Source organism: Scheffersomyces coipomensis (assembly GCF_036884675.1).
Source record: "Scheffersomyces coipomensis strain NRRL Y-17651 chromosome Unknown DFJ63scaffold_3, whole genome shotgun sequence".
NCBI classification, from domain to species: domain Eukaryota; kingdom Fungi; phylum Ascomycota; class Pichiomycetes; order Serinales; family Debaryomycetaceae; genus Scheffersomyces; species Scheffersomyces coipomensis.
The window spans coordinates 783862-801358 of NW_027042894.1; the positions used below are offsets into that span (position 1 = coordinate 783862).

General features: G+C 29.9%; 11 protein-coding genes across 11 annotated transcripts; 6 read left to right on the top strand and 5 right to left on the bottom strand. All coding sequences in view use genetic code 12, as the record gives it.

Annotated features, from left to right (window-relative positions):
• Positions 1-46: 46 nt before the first annotated feature.
• DFJ63DRAFT_112357 (GPI-anchor transamidase) lies at positions 47-1729 on the top strand. Its single transcript, XM_064903229.1, has one exon. The coding sequence runs from the start codon at positions 196-198 to the stop codon at positions 1462-1464; it is 1269 nt and encodes a 422-aa protein (XP_064762549.1). The 5' UTR covers positions 47-195; the 3' UTR covers positions 1465-1729.
• Positions 1730-3420, top strand: DFJ63DRAFT_109553 (uncharacterized protein). Its single transcript, XM_064903226.1, has one exon. It carries the CDS (start codon positions 1996-1998, stop codon positions 3256-3258), a length of 1263 nt encoding a protein of 420 aa, XP_064762550.1. The 5' UTR covers positions 1730-1995; the 3' UTR covers positions 3259-3420.
• A 162-nt stretch (positions 3421-3582) lies between these two features.
• On the bottom strand, positions 3583-3993 carry HHT21 (Hht21p; the record flags this gene model as incomplete). Its single annotated transcript, XM_064905988.1, has 1 exon — positions 3583-3993. The coding sequence occupies one exon, from the start codon at positions 3991-3993 to the stop codon at positions 3583-3585; it is 411 nt and encodes a 136-aa protein (XP_064762551.1).
• Positions 3994-5037: 1044 nt separating this feature from the next.
• Positions 5038-5349, top strand: HHF1 (histone; the record flags this gene model as incomplete). The annotated part of the gene is made up of 1 exon (XM_064908094.1): positions 5038-5349. The coding sequence occupies one exon, from the start codon at positions 5038-5040 to the stop codon at positions 5347-5349; it is 312 nt and encodes a 103-aa protein (XP_064762552.1).
• Positions 5350-5868: 519 nt separating this feature from the next.
• GIG1 (Gig1p) lies at positions 5869-6651 on the bottom strand (the record flags this gene model as incomplete). The annotated part of the gene is made up of 1 exon (XM_064905989.1): positions 5869-6651. The coding sequence occupies one exon, from the start codon at positions 6649-6651 to the stop codon at positions 5869-5871; it is 783 nt and encodes a 260-aa protein (XP_064762553.1).
• Positions 6652-7537: 886 nt separating this feature from the next.
• On the top strand, positions 7538-8413 carry GPM2 (Gpm2p; the record flags this gene model as incomplete). Its single annotated transcript, XM_064905482.1, has 1 exon — positions 7538-8413. One exon carries the CDS (start codon positions 7538-7540, stop codon positions 8318-8320), a length of 783 nt encoding a protein of 260 aa, XP_064762554.1. The 3' UTR covers positions 8321-8413.
• A 412-nt stretch (positions 8414-8825) lies between these two features.
• Positions 8826-9212, top strand: DFJ63DRAFT_334777 (uncharacterized protein; the record flags this gene model as incomplete). Its single annotated transcript, XM_064908095.1, has 1 exon — positions 8826-9212. The coding sequence occupies one exon, from the start codon at positions 8826-8828 to the stop codon at positions 9210-9212; it is 387 nt and encodes a 128-aa protein (XP_064762555.1).
• Positions 9213-10416: 1204 nt separating this feature from the next.
• On the top strand, positions 10417-12219 carry RPN4 (stress-regulated transcription factor; the record flags this gene model as incomplete). Its single annotated transcript, XM_064905990.1, has 1 exon — positions 10417-12219. The coding sequence occupies one exon, from the start codon at positions 10417-10419 to the stop codon at positions 12217-12219; it is 1803 nt and encodes a 600-aa protein (XP_064762556.1).
• Positions 12220-12721: 502 nt separating this feature from the next.
• Positions 12722-13592, bottom strand: DFJ63DRAFT_312554 (uncharacterized protein; the record flags this gene model as incomplete). The annotated part of the gene is made up of 2 exons (XM_064905991.1): positions 12722-13110; positions 13523-13592. The coding sequence occupies 2 exons, from the start codon at positions 13590-13592 to the stop codon at positions 12722-12724; spliced, it is 459 nt and encodes a 152-aa protein (XP_064762557.1).
• A 380-nt stretch (positions 13593-13972) lies between these two features.
• Positions 13973-15055, bottom strand: DFJ63DRAFT_312555 (uncharacterized protein; the record flags this gene model as incomplete). Its single annotated transcript, XM_064905992.1, has 1 exon — positions 13973-15055. One exon carries the CDS (start codon positions 15053-15055, stop codon positions 13973-13975), a length of 1083 nt encoding a protein of 360 aa, XP_064762558.1.
• A 483-nt stretch (positions 15056-15538) lies between these two features.
• DFJ63DRAFT_312556 (uncharacterized protein) lies at positions 15539-16963 on the bottom strand (the record flags this gene model as incomplete). Its single annotated transcript, XM_064905993.1, has 1 exon — positions 15539-16963. One exon carries the CDS (start codon positions 16961-16963, stop codon positions 15539-15541), a length of 1425 nt encoding a protein of 474 aa, XP_064762559.1.
• Positions 16964-17497: the final 534 nt, after the last annotated feature.

A 17497-nucleotide genomic window follows, 5' to 3' on the forward strand; every position in this document is an offset into this window, starting at 1 on the left:
TTATATTGTATCTTATCCTACTTTTTTTTTATACTTGTCAATGATAAATTAGTTTAAATTTAATATATATACCAAAACTAACCTGAAAATTAACCATCACAACGCGCAAACCATAAAAAATTTGAAAAATTATTTCTACGTACCTGAATTTTAGCAACATCAACATATCAATCAATCATCAATGTCAGTACTATAATGACAAATACAATCCCTATATGGCATCTCACGAAATCATTCTTATTAATCAAGTTCATCCAAATCGTCATTGTCTATTTCACCCCAGTTCAATTCGATACTTCGTCACAAATCATCATAACCCAATTGAAAAATCAACATCATCATGATTCTTTACCATCCATTATAATATCGATCCTTGATAAATTACTCGTATGGGATTCAGTCCATTTCAATGAGTTATTCGTCAATGAATATAAATACGAACATCAATTTGTATTCTGTCCTAATTGGATTTGGTTGATTAGGAATATACCGATTGGAGATCATAATTATTATCATAAATTTTTATTATCGATCGTGTTATCAAATCTATGTCATTATTTAAGTGTGATAGTATTGTATTATCTCACTCTTCGATATTTTGAATCATCAAATCATGGACGAAGACAATCACAACATCTGCCTTCACAATTGGCTCGATTATCATCATTGTTTTTAATTATTTCTTCAGCGGGGATATTCCTCACTATCAATTATTCAGAGAATTTATGTAATTTATTAACTTATTCCGCTATTTACGTATATGATTGCAGTTTAAATTATCAAGATTTCAAATCAACGAACAAGAAATCAATCAATAATTATTATTTATACGTGTTTAGTGGGATCATAATAAGTTTAACATTCACTATCCGAGCCAATGCATTATTATTAGGTGTTATATACCTTATTGATCTTTATCAATTCCTAATCATTAATAAGAATGTAAATAACAGTATAGGAGCAATCATGGGAGGATTACCATTATTCCTTATGTTCGTCATAACTAATCTTATCAGTTATCTCAAATTTTGTCCTCAAAGAGGTGAATGGTGTAATTATAAACTCCCCATTTTATTCCAATATGCTCAATCCCATTATTGGAATGTAGGATTCTTAAAATATTGGACCATGGGGAATATACCTAATTTCATTATTATCTTACCCACCATTATAATCCAAGTATTTACAATCTTATCATTTTATAAGGATTTACCTCAACTGCCTAAATTTTTAAATTTAGTAATCATATCGATATTAATGAATATCGGTGCCATATTCTTTTGGAATGCTCAGATTTTAACCAGGATAATTACAATGTTACCCTTACAATATTGGTATTTAAGTATATTATTTCAAAACCCCAATCCTCATCAAAAATCAATGGTTAAAATTATAATTTATTATAATTTGATATGGAATTTTTTACAAACCAGCTTATTAGCCGCATTCTTACCTCCAGCATGATAACGTCAAAAGTTTGTTCGATTATCACCTTATTGGGATTTTAACCCATTTCTGTATATATAGTGGCTTCTAAATATAATACACGATAAACTACTAATTCAGTAAAACATTACGCTTCCTGATATAAAAAAACTTCTGCGGATCCACAGATATAACCACCGAGATATGAACCTTCACTGCACTCCAAACTAGCTAACTAACTCACCTGATTATTTATTTATGGGTAGATCAGGATAAAGTTAATCTTGTTCCGTGCCTGATTATTTGAAAAGATCGAAACTCCAAAAAAAAAGAAATTATTTTATTTTCGGTATAGTAGTTCAGCTCACAATTTTGCTTAATTTGGTGATGATTGCAAATTTTAACTCAATTAGGCTGAATCATCCGAGCACCAAAAAGACGCACACAGTTTAAAAAATTAAAATTAAATATCCAGATAAAGATTTCATATATATATATATCTGTTTCAACAATACGTACTTTTCCTGATTTTTTTAGTTATGGTATCAGTTACGATTCACTATCAACACGATGAGTTCATTATTAAGTAATGATACAGTGGATACTTCTGCTAAGGGAGGACTTTTGATCTCATTATATCAATCAAATCCAACTTCAATCATACTAGTACTACTGATTGCTGCAGTACTTGGATTATTCATTTATAATAGTAGTTCAAGTATCAAGGCTAACAAAGTTGTGATATCAGAGAAGAAACCAACTAGTTATCAAATTCAAAAGAATCGTAAATATGGACATTGGATTCCTGATATAAGTTTCAAAACTCCCATTCCTGAACCATTTAAAAATTGGGATTATAAATTAACCAAACCAATTCCATATAGAGCTTTCAAACATAAGTATAATATCACTATGGGGATTCGTAGTATGGATTGGAATTCATGGATTGAATTAGATAATGAATGGCCTAAATATCATCAAGATAAATTAGACAGATTAGCTGAGAAGGGTGATGAACTTCATGGATGTTCACCAAAAGCTATTGATGCATCCTTTGAATTATTACAAGAGTTGAAACAATTTTTACCTAATCGTTATCCCACTCTTTTCAAAGAGACTGAAGTTGGATTAGATAATTTACAAACTAAAGAATCATTTGATTTTAGAAAAGGTCATACAAAGGAAGATCAAATGGTTATCATTAGTAAATTATTACAAGATGATATTGCTATTATGATTGAACATGAAGATGGGAATTATTCTTTGGAAGGGGGTGCTATTATCTTGGCTGGATTTTGGAGATTGAAAGATAAATTTCAATTAAAATTGAATGAAATTCATACTAGTGGAGATGTTCCTCAATATCAAGAAAAATTACAAAATGGGATGACTAAATTTTTTCAACGTTTGACTTGTGATAAACCTGTTGTTCGTAATAATTATTTCATTCAAACTGATGATAATTTAGGTTGGTCCCAATCAATTGGAGATGAAAATTCTGATGTGGTTGGATGGTATACTGCTGAAGTTGCTAAAGATGTGAATAAATTATATTTTAGAAGTGAAAGACAAAGTTTAAGAAGATTACCTATTAGTGGAGCTGTGATATTTACTATCCGTACTTATTTTGTTCCTATTGTTGAATTATGTCATGAACCTTATATTCCAAGAAGATTATTAAATGGGATTAATACTTGGAGTGATGATGTTGAAGAATATAAAGGGTATCATAAATATAAGGATGTGTTATTACCATATTTAGAAGCCATGGCTCAAGAGCAAGAAGCAAATGGATTACCAGTTGAAGAAGAACCAAATGTATATCCATTTTAGTTTATTTAACATTCTATAGAAATTGAAAATAAAAAAAGTTACTATATATAAGAAAATTTTGCAGTTTGTAATATAAAGTGCGGATTAGAACATATAATTTTTGCAGGTTAAAAAGATAACAAAAAAGTTACAGTTTACGATCAAAATCAAATGAGTATCTACAAGTTCCAAATTAATAATATAAATAAAATTTATAATGAATAATACATTAAGCTAATATACATAAGGGAATACTTTAAAAAAAGAAAGAAGAAATGAATAAAAGGGGGAGGGGGGAATAACCAAAAATTAAATTTAAAACCAGAATTAGATATGATATTATATCTAAGATCTTTCACCTCTTAATCTTCTAGCTAATTGAATATCTTTCTTTTGAATAGTAACTCTTTTAGCATGGATAGCACATAAGTTAGTATCTTCGAATAAAGAAACTAAATAAGCTTCAACAGATTCTTGTAAAGCACCGATAGCAGAAGATTGAAATCTTAAATCAGTTTTAAAATCTTGAGCAATTTCACGAACTAATCTTTGGAAAGGTAATTTTCTAATTAATAATTCAGTAGATTTTTGAAATCTTCTAATTTCTCTTAAAGCAACAGTACCAGGCTTATATCTGTGAGGTTTCTTAACACCACCGGTTGATGGAGCTGATTTTCTAGCAGCTTTAGAAGCTAATTGTTTTCTTGGGGCTTTACCACCAGTGGATTTTCTTGCTGTTTGTTTAGTTCTAGCCATTTTTGATGATGTTTAGAATGAATAATTAAGAAGAATAAAAACTTGTAAATTAAATTAAATTTTGAAAATAGGGAATTAAAATTTAGATTTATATAAATTTTTTAGTAGGGAAAGAAAATGGTGGTGGTGATGATGAAATTTAGGCAGATAAAAATATTTAGTGATGATAGCGAAAAGAAACAATAACAAACAAACAAACAAAAGTAACAGTAAACAAAAGAGCTTAGGGAGGAAGGGAGGGAGGGAGAGAGTAAAAGAAAAGAAAACAAAACAGTTAGCGGTTAAGAAAGATATTTGATTAGTGGGGGAGGTATACTGAGATATACTGTACTGATAGCGTAAACCATATTAAACAATAGATTTTAAATCATAATGTATAAACATGTAAATACTGGTGTAAATAGTGCCATAATATACACACTCAATGGAGTAAATTCTAGCACTGCGAATAATTAACTTTTCAAATCAATATAAGACAAATGCACTAAAAATATATTGCTTTTTAAAATGCGACAAGATTGCAAAAATAATCATAACCGTTCCTGAAGTAAACATTCCCAGTCTCAGTTTAGCGTCTTTTGGACTTTTAGACTTATTACTTCCCTAAAAGTTATCATCCATTTCCCATTCTCCCTAAAAAGTAGATCTTTTCTACTCAGTAAATTAACTTCATTTAGGAGTATATTGCAGCACAAACAAACAATTTCTTTTTCTTTTCTTTTCTTTTCTTTTCCTCTCTTCATCTTCCCTTAAAAGTGGGATCCCCCATTTCATTTCAATTCTCACTAAATTACGCTAACCTTTTACCCATAACAAACAAACAAACAAACCCACAACACAAATAGAAAAATTCATCATCAATTCAACCCATACATTTTTTCTCTACTTTAACTAACGAGATTAAATTCGATATTTCCCTCTCTCCCTTTTTATTATAAATAAATTTTAATTTCCTCTTCCTCCCTCTTTTTTCGTAGTTCATTTTCTTCTACTCTTTTTTTTACATTATTAATTTAATTAACTTATAATACATACATATACACAATGTCAGGTAGAGGAAAAGGAGGAAAAGGTTTAGGAAAAGGTGGTGCTAAAAGACACAGAAAGATCTTGAGAGATAACATTCAAGGTATTACCAAACCAGCTATCAGAAGATTAGCCAGAAGAGGTGGGGTTAAACGTATTTCTGCTTTAATTTATGAAGAAGTTAGAGTTGTGTTAAAATCATTCTTAGAAAATGTCATCAGAGATGCTGTTACTTATACCGAACATGCCAAGAGAAAGACCGTTACTTCTTTAGATGTTGTTTACGCTTTAAAGAGACAAGGAAGAACCTTATATGGTTTCGGTGGTTAGGTTAATTTTTATTTTGCTGTCTATTTTTTAATTGTTTAGTCCGTTGTTTAATTCTTAACTATATATATGTATATTAGTATTTTTTCAAATCTTTTGTTGAGTTTTTATAATATAAAAATTTCTTATTTATCTTTTTAATTGTTTGTAATCTTTCAATTGTTAGTTTAATGTTTAATTATGGTTTAAGGAGGTGTAATCTCTTGTGGATTTTGATGGATTTTTTCCTCAAATTTCATGATACTTTTTTTTCGTAATCTTGCCATTTTTCTCCGTATTACGTAGTAAGTTCTACATAGCTTATAAAAAGTTATTGAAATGTACCTAACATCCCTATCATTAAACGGCAATGGACTATCCATACAACAGAATCTACAATCAATATAATCTAATAATGCATAATATTAAGGTATCTAATCTATAATTGTAACGCTATTTAAAGCTACTTTTAATCTATTTTAAGGGTATCTATAAAAAAAAAATTGAATATATATAAATAGTAGAAAGGAATGGGGAAATGACCTATTGGAATAATACACCGGTATTACCAATCAAATATTGATCAATCAAAGGCTTAACTCTTCCATCATCATCTTTAATCAAAACATGAATATGACTTATATCCTTCACACTTTGTAAATTCCCCCAATTTTTAAACCATACAATGTTTTCCTTAGGGATATTTAACCCTTTTACAAAGGTTAAATTAATATAAGTTTCAATTAAATTCTTCATATCATCAGTTATATCACCTTCTTCACTATTAATATCTACTTCCATTCTATTTTTGGACCAGATACATAAATGATAAACATTGGGTTCGAAATAATAAGGGAATTTATTATAAAGGATTTTAACATCGTTAGTATGCATATTAAAAATCTTATTGGTTTCTTTATTATTTATATCTTCATCTTTCCATTGTAATTCATGATGTAAGAGATAATCCAAAATATTTGAATTTGATTCTTTTAAATCTTGTTTGAATTGTAAATATCTCTTCGTTTCAGATTTGGATCGGGCTAATACTTGTAATTGATTCAGTCCCACAATGAATTCAATTTGATCCCATGTAAAGGGTTGAACTTTTATTTTCAGAGGATTAGGCATTAATGGGGATTGAATATAACTAATTTCTGAATTTATAATATCAAGAATAGACCGTTTTAAATCAGGAGTGGTTGGTGGAGTATTTAAATATGATGAAGATGATGATAAACCACAGCCTCTTTCTTCTATTTCATCAATAGAGGTCGTATCTATTATTATAGATGAATTTATAGTTGATTTTCTAGATTGGGTCATGAAGGGAAAATTCTATTTTTATAACACTATATTTTTAGACTGACTGACTGTATAATATTTTTTTGTGGGATGTGCTAGATTTTTTGGGGTTACCGTTTTTTTTTTTGCGATAAGATTGTTAAATAATGCAATTGAGGAATTGAATGAATGGAGTTAATAGTAATGACAGGGGATTGAATTGAATGAAGGGATGGATGGATGGATGCAATGGTCTAGTTGATATACATATATATGATATATATATATATATATATTTCAAGAGAAACATTTTCAGTAAATTTTGAAATGATGAACTTTTTCAACCTCTTTATATTAAGTAAAGAAATGTGCCATTTTTAAGAAAATTTCTTTTTTTGAAAGTCTCATTTTCGGTAACATTTTTTGATAAATATGTTACATTTTTTTTCCCACTCTAGTCCGAATTTACTTTATTCGTAAAACTGAGAATAGGTCTCTGTAAGGAAAAACTATAGCCATAATAGGAAAGTGAGAACTAAATAGAGAGAGAGAACGTGAGCTAATTGGGTCATTCATAAGTTCAATTAAGAGTATAACTATCATGTTACGAATTCACTCATCTAAAGTAATCTTACCAATCGTAACTACGACAACACTTTAGGTGTCTATAATTAAGATAAACGTGTAAAATATTGTGGAGTGCTTTAGTTTACCCTAAGTAGTTATAACTATAAACAATCTTCACTATCATTCCACTTGTCTCTCTCATCATCAGATTTTTTTTAATGTATATATCCTGCACATAATTCCAGATAATAATACATATAATCAACAAAAAGATAATCATTTATCATTGAGTTAACTACATCTTTACATTAACAATAATCAACAACAACTGCTACATTATCAACCAACATATCCAGTCGGAATGTCCCAGACGGTTCATAAACTTATCATTCTTCGTCATGGAGAATCTCAATGGAATCATGAAAATAAATTCTGTGGTTGGATTGATATTAATCTTTCTGAAAAGGGTAAAGCTGAAGCTCTTAATGCAGGGAAATTAATCTTTGAAAATGGGTTAAAACCGGATATATTATATACTTCCAAATTATCTCGATCGATTGAAACTGGATTAATCATTTTAAATCGAATTAATCGCATTTGGATTGATCATATCAAAAGTTGGAAATTAAATGAAAGACATTATGGTACTTATCAAGGATGTGATAAATTTGAAATTTTTAAAAGTTTAGGTCAAGATAAAGAAAAATTTCAATATATTCGTCGGAATTATTTTGGATGTCCTCCATTAATCCCTCAAGATGAAATTGATATATCGATTGATGATCGATATGATTCAATCGATAATAAAAGTCAATTACCCAGAGGTGAAAGTCTTGAAATGGTAATGAAACGTTTAATCCCTTATTTCAATGAAGAAATCTTAATCAAACATTTATTAAAACGAAATCAAACCGTATTAATCGTCACTCATGGATCAATCGTAAGAAGTTTAATCAAATATTTAAATAATATTAATAATGATCAAATTTCAAATATTAATGTCCCAACTGGGGTACCATTGATATTTGAATTAGATGAGAATTTAAAATTAGTTAAAGATTATTATTATTTAGATAATGAATTAGCTAAAAAGGGAATTGAAAAAGTTGCAAATGAAGGTTTAAAAAAACAGGAAAAATTATAGAATGGTAGTTTAGTATTATATAGTTTATGTATTTGTTAAATTTTTTGGATTATTATATAGATTAAGAAACATTGTTTCTTATTTGAAATGGAATGCGTAATATACTGTAGAGATAATAGTTTATTTAGTTGTTAATATTATGGTTGTTATTGCAACTTAATTAGTATTTTTTATGATGTCAAATTTGGTATCCAAAATAGAACCTACAATTACAATGACAACTATTTGAATAAGATAATGTTATTAAATCTCCACACAGCCGTTCAGATGTACTACTATCAATCATTGTTCACAAGTTACTCTGCTATACCTTACAGGTGGTTGTAGCTTGCTTTAGGGTTTGAAAACTAAGAAGCACACAAATTTTTGTCCCTCACCTTCCTAATTCGGATTGACTGCTAAAACAAAATAATAATTGTTCGACCATGTTATACGTTCAAATTGTACCTTTTTCAACTATCTATCTACACACATCTAAATCATTCTTCATAGATATAACTACAAAATGGATTCATATTCAAGATTTTCATATGCATTAGTCAAACATATACCTGATGAAACCGATCCTGTCCTATGTACAAATATTCTGTTTATAATTTTTCATATTTGTTTAGTATTGTTTCATAGCTATAGTTGGATTCTAACTTATTTTAATGTGATTAATCCTGCTTGGATTTTCCCACTTCTGTTTTCCATTATGTTAATTATAGTAGCCCTTTTCATCTGTTTCCACGATTTTAGAATCATTAATGTTTATGATGATAAGTTTGCTTTAATTTTAGATTGGAGATTATTCTGGGCAATGGTGTTTTTTATTCCAACTTGTATAGATATTATATTATCGATTATTGGATTTATTAAATTATGTTATTATAATGCATGGCATAATTAGAGGTGTTTCTGAAATATGAATCATCAATGGGATGGGTTAAATTATGTTATTATGGGGAAAATTGAATAGAATAATTAAAAACTCTACAAATGAAGTCATTGATGTTTTTGCCGCATCATTCATTAACTCATTCCGATATTGATCATTTATAGTTAAATAGAAATTAATCATTTAAATAAGGTTAAATAAGATACAAGTCCATATTTCGGAATCGAACTAATTTAAAATAAACACCGAAAGAAGAAACACCGGAAAAAAAAGGGTGTCTTAAACAGATTTTATATCCGCAATGACACAGTTTGTCATAGTTTAAATTGTCGTTAATTTTTTTTAGTTTTCTGTCTGTCTGTCTGATGAGGTTTGTTTTTATTTTTGTTTATTTTTGTTTTGATTTTCTAGAATATTCTCAAACGACTACGACATTTTCTAAACTATAGAGACACAAACAAAAGAAATTATAGTTTACGATATGTTTTGATTTGACTTAACAGGGCTATATCCAAATAGGAGACAACAAGGAAGGGGGAGAGGACACATCATCAAGTAATATAGTATATATAAAGTATATAGTACCAATTCATTGTTTGAAACGATGAATGATCAACCATTATCTACGGAATAAAAACGTTGTCCTTTTAACCAATCGTAGAGTTTACTCCATAAATAGAAATAGAGTTGATGACTCCTTTTTCATAATCTAAATTTGGAGTCATTTACAACCCAACAAATTAGATGGATATAGTTACTAGAAATTAAGGAGTAAATAGGAGTAGATATGAAACGGCTCTCCGATCTAACTCTATTAAGATCATAAAGGATTAAATAGGAATCAAACAATTGATTTGATGGCAAAATTTAAATTATGGTCATTTAAAATGGAGTTAAACGATTTTTAGTGAGCAAGGAAGGTGGAGTTTACTGTTTTTAGATTCCTTTCCGCTCACATGAGGTTTAAAAGGAGGAGTGAGGAAAAATGTCGTACGCACTTTACAGTTTACGCTTATTAATTTTACTGTAAACGGGAATTTAAAAAAAACTGTGTAAACTGGATTTATGTCGTATCCCGTAACCCTCACACTGAAATTATAATTAATAATAACGATCTCTAAATATAAACCTTGTCAAATTTCCCAAATTGATTTCAAAACTTTTTATTTTCCTTGTCTTTTCTTATTTTAAATTCTAATTTAGCTACCAAATTACCATGACTTCATTAGCTGTTTTACCTCCTTTAAAGAGATCAATCACAGATATAATGGATGAAGAACTTTATCATATACCAAACAGTCCCATCCAGTTCAATACTAATCTTAATCTCAACGCCACCCATTTGAATTTAATGACTAATCAATCTCAACCTTCATCACAACAATTTTATAACTCTATGAATATGAATATGACCAATACTGCTACCAATACTAATCCATCTGCTAACTATCAACAACAGCAACAACAACAACAACAATATCAACAGTTTCAACATTCACTGGCTTCATCCCCTCTTTTCCATCACGCTTCTTTATTTGCTCAAAATAATTCAAGTAATACTTCATTAAATATACCTGAATTAATCTTGGATAATTTATCAAAACATAATAGTAATACATCAACTAATGCTACTTCAACTACAACCACTACCAGTCCTTCCAACCATTCTACTATAAATCCATCCTTTATCGATGCCAATCATTATAATGAATATACCACGGATAAAAAGGATTTATTAGTTAATCCATTCGCGGCTTATGGTAATCCTGATTCATTTATAAAATCTCGTCAAATGTCTCCTCCTCCTCAACCTCACGTTCAACAAATTCATCAAGTTCCACCTCAAATGTATGCTCCTATTGCTTTACCTCAAGGATTCCCTCAAAGACCCGTTGGTAGAAGAACTAGAATTGTCGATGAAAAAGATGATGATTCAAATAATACCCATAATAATGATAATACTAGAGAAAGACCAATCAGACATAAAAAGAAACCAACTGATGAATTCTTATATAATACTGATATAAGTCCTTCTCATTTAATTTCTATTAATCAAAATGATGATTATTTATTTATTATAAATCAAAATGATGATTTAATGGATATTGAACCAACCACTACAAATTTCACCAATGATAATTCTAATAATTCCATTATACCCGGATTTGAAAATGATTATTTATTATATGATGATGTGATTTATAATAATCAAAATAATATTATTGATGAAGATATTGAAGCTGAATTATCTGATGATGAAGAAGATGATGATGAAAATGATTATTATCATGTTGATGATGCCTTTGATGATATGATGATGTCAATGTATAATGATGAACAAATGTCACAACAACCTCAACAACAGCAACAAGTTCAAAAATCCCAAATTAATGAATCTGCAGTGCAGATTTCTCAAGTTCCAGTTTCACAAGAACAAATTCAACACATACCAACTCAACAACATCAACAACATCAACAAGTTCAATCCAATGGAGATACATTCAGCCCTATAGAAATGGATAATCTCCCAAGTTTAATCCCCGATGATGAAGAAGAGGAAGATGAAGAAGAAGATGAAGATGAAGATGAAGAAGAAATGGATGATGAAGATATGGAAATTGAAGATTATAAATCAAATACCAAGTCTAAAATGTCATCATCAGGTAAATCATCTCATTCTCATAATTCCATTACAGCAGCTGAAATCAGTGCTAATAATCCAAATCATCAATGTGATTTAATCAATCCTTCCACAGGTGTATCATGTAATAAACAATTCTCAAGACCATATGATTTAATCCGTCATCAAGAAACTATCCATGCTTCTAAAAAGAAGATTTTTAGATGTGTGATTTGTGAAGGGAGATTAAATGGTGGTTTAGGTAATGGTAAAGATAAAACTTTTTCAAGAGGGGATGCTTTATCAAGACATATTAAAGTCAAACATGGATTAGTTGGTAAAGAAGCTTTAGATATTATAAATGAAGCTAAAGAAAATGTCGAATACGTATCTGTTTAGATAGCAATGGTTCTGGGTGGTTTTATTTTTTTACATACATATATATATATTTTTTTGGTGTTGGTTTTTGTTAATGTGCTCTTTTTCTTATTATTATCTCTATTGATTCATCTTATACATAGTCTCTACTCTTAATTTTATTTCTCTTATATATAGTTTTTTAAATTCTTTAATATTTACATTTATAATTATTACACTTCTAAAAACATTAATTAAAATTTGTAGTATGTAATGTGTCTCAAATCTAAGCCTCGGATTTAGATTTGATTTTTCGCAGTCATTAGCGACGGAATTACAGGGAGAGATTAGTAAATATAATAAAACCATTTGTATTGAAGACAACTGAAACAAGATAGATTAAGTTGTGAAACACTATACAGAAAGACTTAATAAATTACAAATAACCGAAACAATTGAAAAAACAGAAAAAAACTCGAGAAGTAAACTCGAAAAAAAAACTCAAAACAAGAAAGGAGAAAGGAGAAAATAGCAAGGGTGTAATTCAAAATTGGAATATCATAATGATACTACTAACCAAAAGTAACATCATTGATATTTGACTTTTAGACGATTTACCTTCATATGCTGCATCAGAAGATGAAGAAATTGAAGCAGGGGTATATGTGATTGAAGATGAAGATGATGAAGATGTTTCACCTCCTCCAATTGAAATCACTGGAGTAAGGGTTGTCAGTTCATAATCGTTGGCAGAGACTGAAATTGTTTGAAAACCTTCGAAATTGGTAGTCGTTGGATTAACTTGTGCTGTTGTGGTTGGATTAACTTCACCAGCAGTAACAGTTGGATTTAATTCTCCATTTGGAGTACTTGTTGTAGTTGGATTAACTTCATTATTTGCAGTATTACCACCTGTAGTATTAACTTCCCCACCTCCATTGGCTTAGAATATATAAAATATGTCAGGTATAATATTATGGATGATAACTTTCAACTTAAACTTTGAAACTTAGAAAATATACCACAGTTCAATTAAACTGCTGCACAAATGTATACAGTAAGGGCTGAGGATCATGTCATGGTACATTGGATTATTTTATATAAACGTTTAATATGGTTTTACGACTTTGGTTAATTCACCATTAGAATAAGTTGAATTGGTGAAGACTGCAGATATTATTTATAAGTGGATACACCTATTGTTAAATTATTTTCTATTCTTTACTCTATCACACTATATCATTAATAATTATACGACTTTTTCTACTAAAAGCTTTAAAATTTGACATACTTCAAATTAAAATAAGCCATGATTGCTGACTGTTTCTGTATATGCACCACGTACCAAAAAGATCTCGAATTTCTGTTATAAATATAATTTTTGATCTTTGTTTACATTTTAACTCCTTTTTCATAATCTATTACCTATTACACCACCAATTTTAACTTGAAATATAGTCTCTTTATTTAACCGAAATTTCAGTTTTACTCATAATATACTCTTATATTGATATACGAGTACAATCTGCGGGGGGTTGCTTGCATAGAACAAATATGGACTAATAACATCCTAGAAAAGACGATTCCTAACCAGGAGGGTCATTATTAGATTCGGAATTGAGGATAAGAACTCCCTCAATCTGTTATGGACCGTAATTCAGAGCCAAGTTTATTGTAAATATTATTTAGCAATTGGAATGTACTTGAATGATTGGTTCAACCGTGAATGTTGAGTTGTAGATTCACTTGATTACCCCTCCTCTATTACCTACCTCTATTAACATTATTAATTTTATTAACGCATTTCAAAACCATTATTTGCATTATCAGTTTTCTCGACCAATTCATTAACTATATTATTAATATCACGAGGCGAGCTTGGTGATAAATCTGATAATTCATAATCTATATTATCATCTAATTTGAGTTCATTTCCATCATCATCATTATTGAGTTCGATACTTTTATAATATAAATATTGATAAGCAATGATTAAATCCAAAGCCATTTGAAATAAAGCAGCTATAATGAAAATGATTGAAATATTAGAAGCTCCAAAGAGTAAATAACTTAATTTAATCAAATCACCTCCTAACCAACTTAACAAAAGGATGATTTTAAAATTCTTTATCGATTGTAATCGATTTAATAATAAGATTTGAGGTAATGGTAATAAACTTTCAATGAATAACCCCAATATCCCCAAGATTTGTCCCCATAGTACGTATTGATGGAATAAGAGTGTTAATATCCCAAATATCCCTGCGAAGACAGTTATGAATTTCCAATATATCATTTCATCTTTCCATTGCCAGAATTGATATGGTCGTTGATAAAACACATCAAAGAATTTCAAACTTTGACTGAAGAGGATGTATCCGTATAATCTCATATACTTATACGCATCAGTTATGATATAGACAATTGATTTGGATAACGAATTATCAATGTAATAACTTTCATGTTCGACAGGGTAAGTACTAGCTGATAATCTTCGAGGTAAGATGGTATTTAATTCATGTTTGAATAAAGGAATCGGAGTAAGGAAATCAGGATCATAATTGTAAGGTCGATAATTAAGACTTATTTTCAATAAGATGCATTGAATTATAATCATATTACATGATTGACGAAATAAGGTGACTTCATAGGGGGATATAAAATAATAATATATTCTTAAGATTGATGCCATTAACATCGTAGCACATATATCAATGGAAAACCCCAATGATGTTTCCTTCCGATATATCCCATAACAAGTAGTTCCATATGAAAACATAGGAGTGAATGTCATGAATCCATTAACGATATGTTTGAGATCAATGTCAGGTAAATAATCAAGGTAAGGAACCAAATCTTTCGGTATTAGATTCGACATGATACACAGTTGATGATATACTATATGATATGATTGGATCTTATGTCTCGTACACCCATAGGATATGGTCTATTTGATGATGGTCGAATATATGGTACAATGGGTAGGATAAGTTGCAATAAATTTATCCCGTTATATCCTTTTTAGTTGTAATGAGATCGATTTTGTAGACACCTAGGCTGCACTCACCGAAATTTTTCAAACGTACGTGCACTAAACCAAAATCTCTATCGTATATTTAAAATACGACCTAAGTGTAAGTAAAGTCTAGATGAAGTTTGATGAATAGGGTAGGTCGTTTAAATAGGTATCAAGTGATGGTTAGTCACGGTCTTCTAAGTTAGAAATATGTAGTTAAAAAGATATTACACTGTCTAAAGTTGCAAATATACATAATACATAATATCATAAATAGTTGCGAAATAATTTCTATATTTTAATATGTCATATATACACATTTGGTAATATTATTACAAATTATCATTAAGTACTTATAGCAGCATTATATCTAAATCCACTATACCTAAATCCTCTATACCGTTCATCGTTAACATTATTATTATTATTTGTAGTAGTATTGCTGGTTGGATTATTAAGTAAATCAGTATTATTAAACATCATAGTAGCTTGATGATTTAAATGGAAATGTAAAGGACGATTGGAAATGGAAGTATTATTGGTAGAAGATATGTTCCTAGATGTTATTGGAGATGGTTGGGTGTTATCTCCCTCAGCATCATAGAATACTTCACTATTGTTGGTGATGGTTTGGATATTATTAATACTACGACGTCTAGGTCTTGATTCTCTAGATACTGGTTCTCTGGTGACTGGTTCTGATAAAACTTGTTGTATCACTATTGGTTCTTCTACTTGAGGAACAACATTGACACGACGACGTCTACGTCTTCTTGATTCTCTAGACATTGGTACCCTCAATGCTGTTTCCGACACTGATACTGATTCTGTTACAACATTTTCTTCCACCACTTCAGGAATGCTATTAACCTGTAAACTTGAATTCATCATTGATAATTGTAAAGCCAATTCCAACTGTTCATTCTCATTCAAGGTGATTCCACTAATATCACGATACAATCCATCATTTGGAGCTCTTGCTATATCTGGCAATAAACCTGGAATGACAGCTTCGAAATCATTATCATCGACTTTATTTAAATTCCATAAGTCTATATCTCGAGGGATTAAATTGAATTTTATGAGTTTTTTAATTGATTTCCGTAAATTTTTATCATTTTTAATCAAAGATTTATTGATTCTTATGATGGGGATATTATATCGTGGATCGAAGGAGATTAAGTCAAGATATTTATGTAATTGTTCTCTATAAGGAGGCGATTCTTCATTATCAAAGATATTGTATTCATCAGTTGGAGGAGGGATCAGTGGTATGCTTTCGACATCACTATATCTTGCGGCTGTTGTTGCTGCAAGAGCTGCTGCTGTTGCAGCTCTTCTTCTTCGTCTTCTTCTGGAAGCTCTTTGACTTGCCAAAGTTGTGGTTGTGGTTGTAGTTGTATCAGTTATAATATTGGTATTATCAGGTGTAGAGTTATTTGCAGCCTCATTTACAGGATTTATTTGAACTTGAGGTTGAGACTGTTGGAGTTGACTTTCATAAGATGGACTTCTTCGATGAGTTCTACTTGGAGAAGTAGAATTTGATGAGGTGGTAGTTGCAGGAGGAGGAGGAGTTATATCTCGAGGAGTTACTTGACCTGAAGGATTATATATTCTAGGAGTAGAGTAAATCCTACTATCACTTGGAGTAGAAGTTATTGCTGTGGTTGTGGTTGTGGTTGTGGTTGTAGTGGTATGATTATTTGAAGATATTCTATTTGAAGAAGTAGACCTGCTACTTCTTGTATTATGAAATAAATGCATCATTATAGGATATATGCTGTATAAGAAAGATAAAACAAAGGATAAGCTCTAAATGAAGGAAGGATGAAGGAACGAATGAACGAATGAAAGAATCTACGGAGTATATATACCAAAAACTAGTAAAGATCGATATTAAAATTTGGGTTATGGTATAAAAAAGGTTAAATTTTTTTTTTGGGTTTAATTACATTACTGAATTAGGCAATTTCACATAATAAAATAGTTTATTATTAGAAGTTAGTTGTTGTGGTGCGTTATGGGGCACAGTGACAATCGATATTAAACGAAAGTCTAGGTCTGTAGATTGAGGCGTGATTGAATGAGATGGTATACGTTGTCTCATCCGTAATAGGATCATTATGAAAGGTAACTTCCTCATCCGTAATGACAATCTTTTAATCGTTAGTGGTGAGTTCCATTTTGTTGGCTAAAGTTAAAGGCTTTTACTGTCTCACTAAAAATTACCCCAAAAAAATAAAACAAATTTAATGCTGCGTAGCGTAAACTATTAGTGGAGATAGGGAGAGAGAAGGTTAG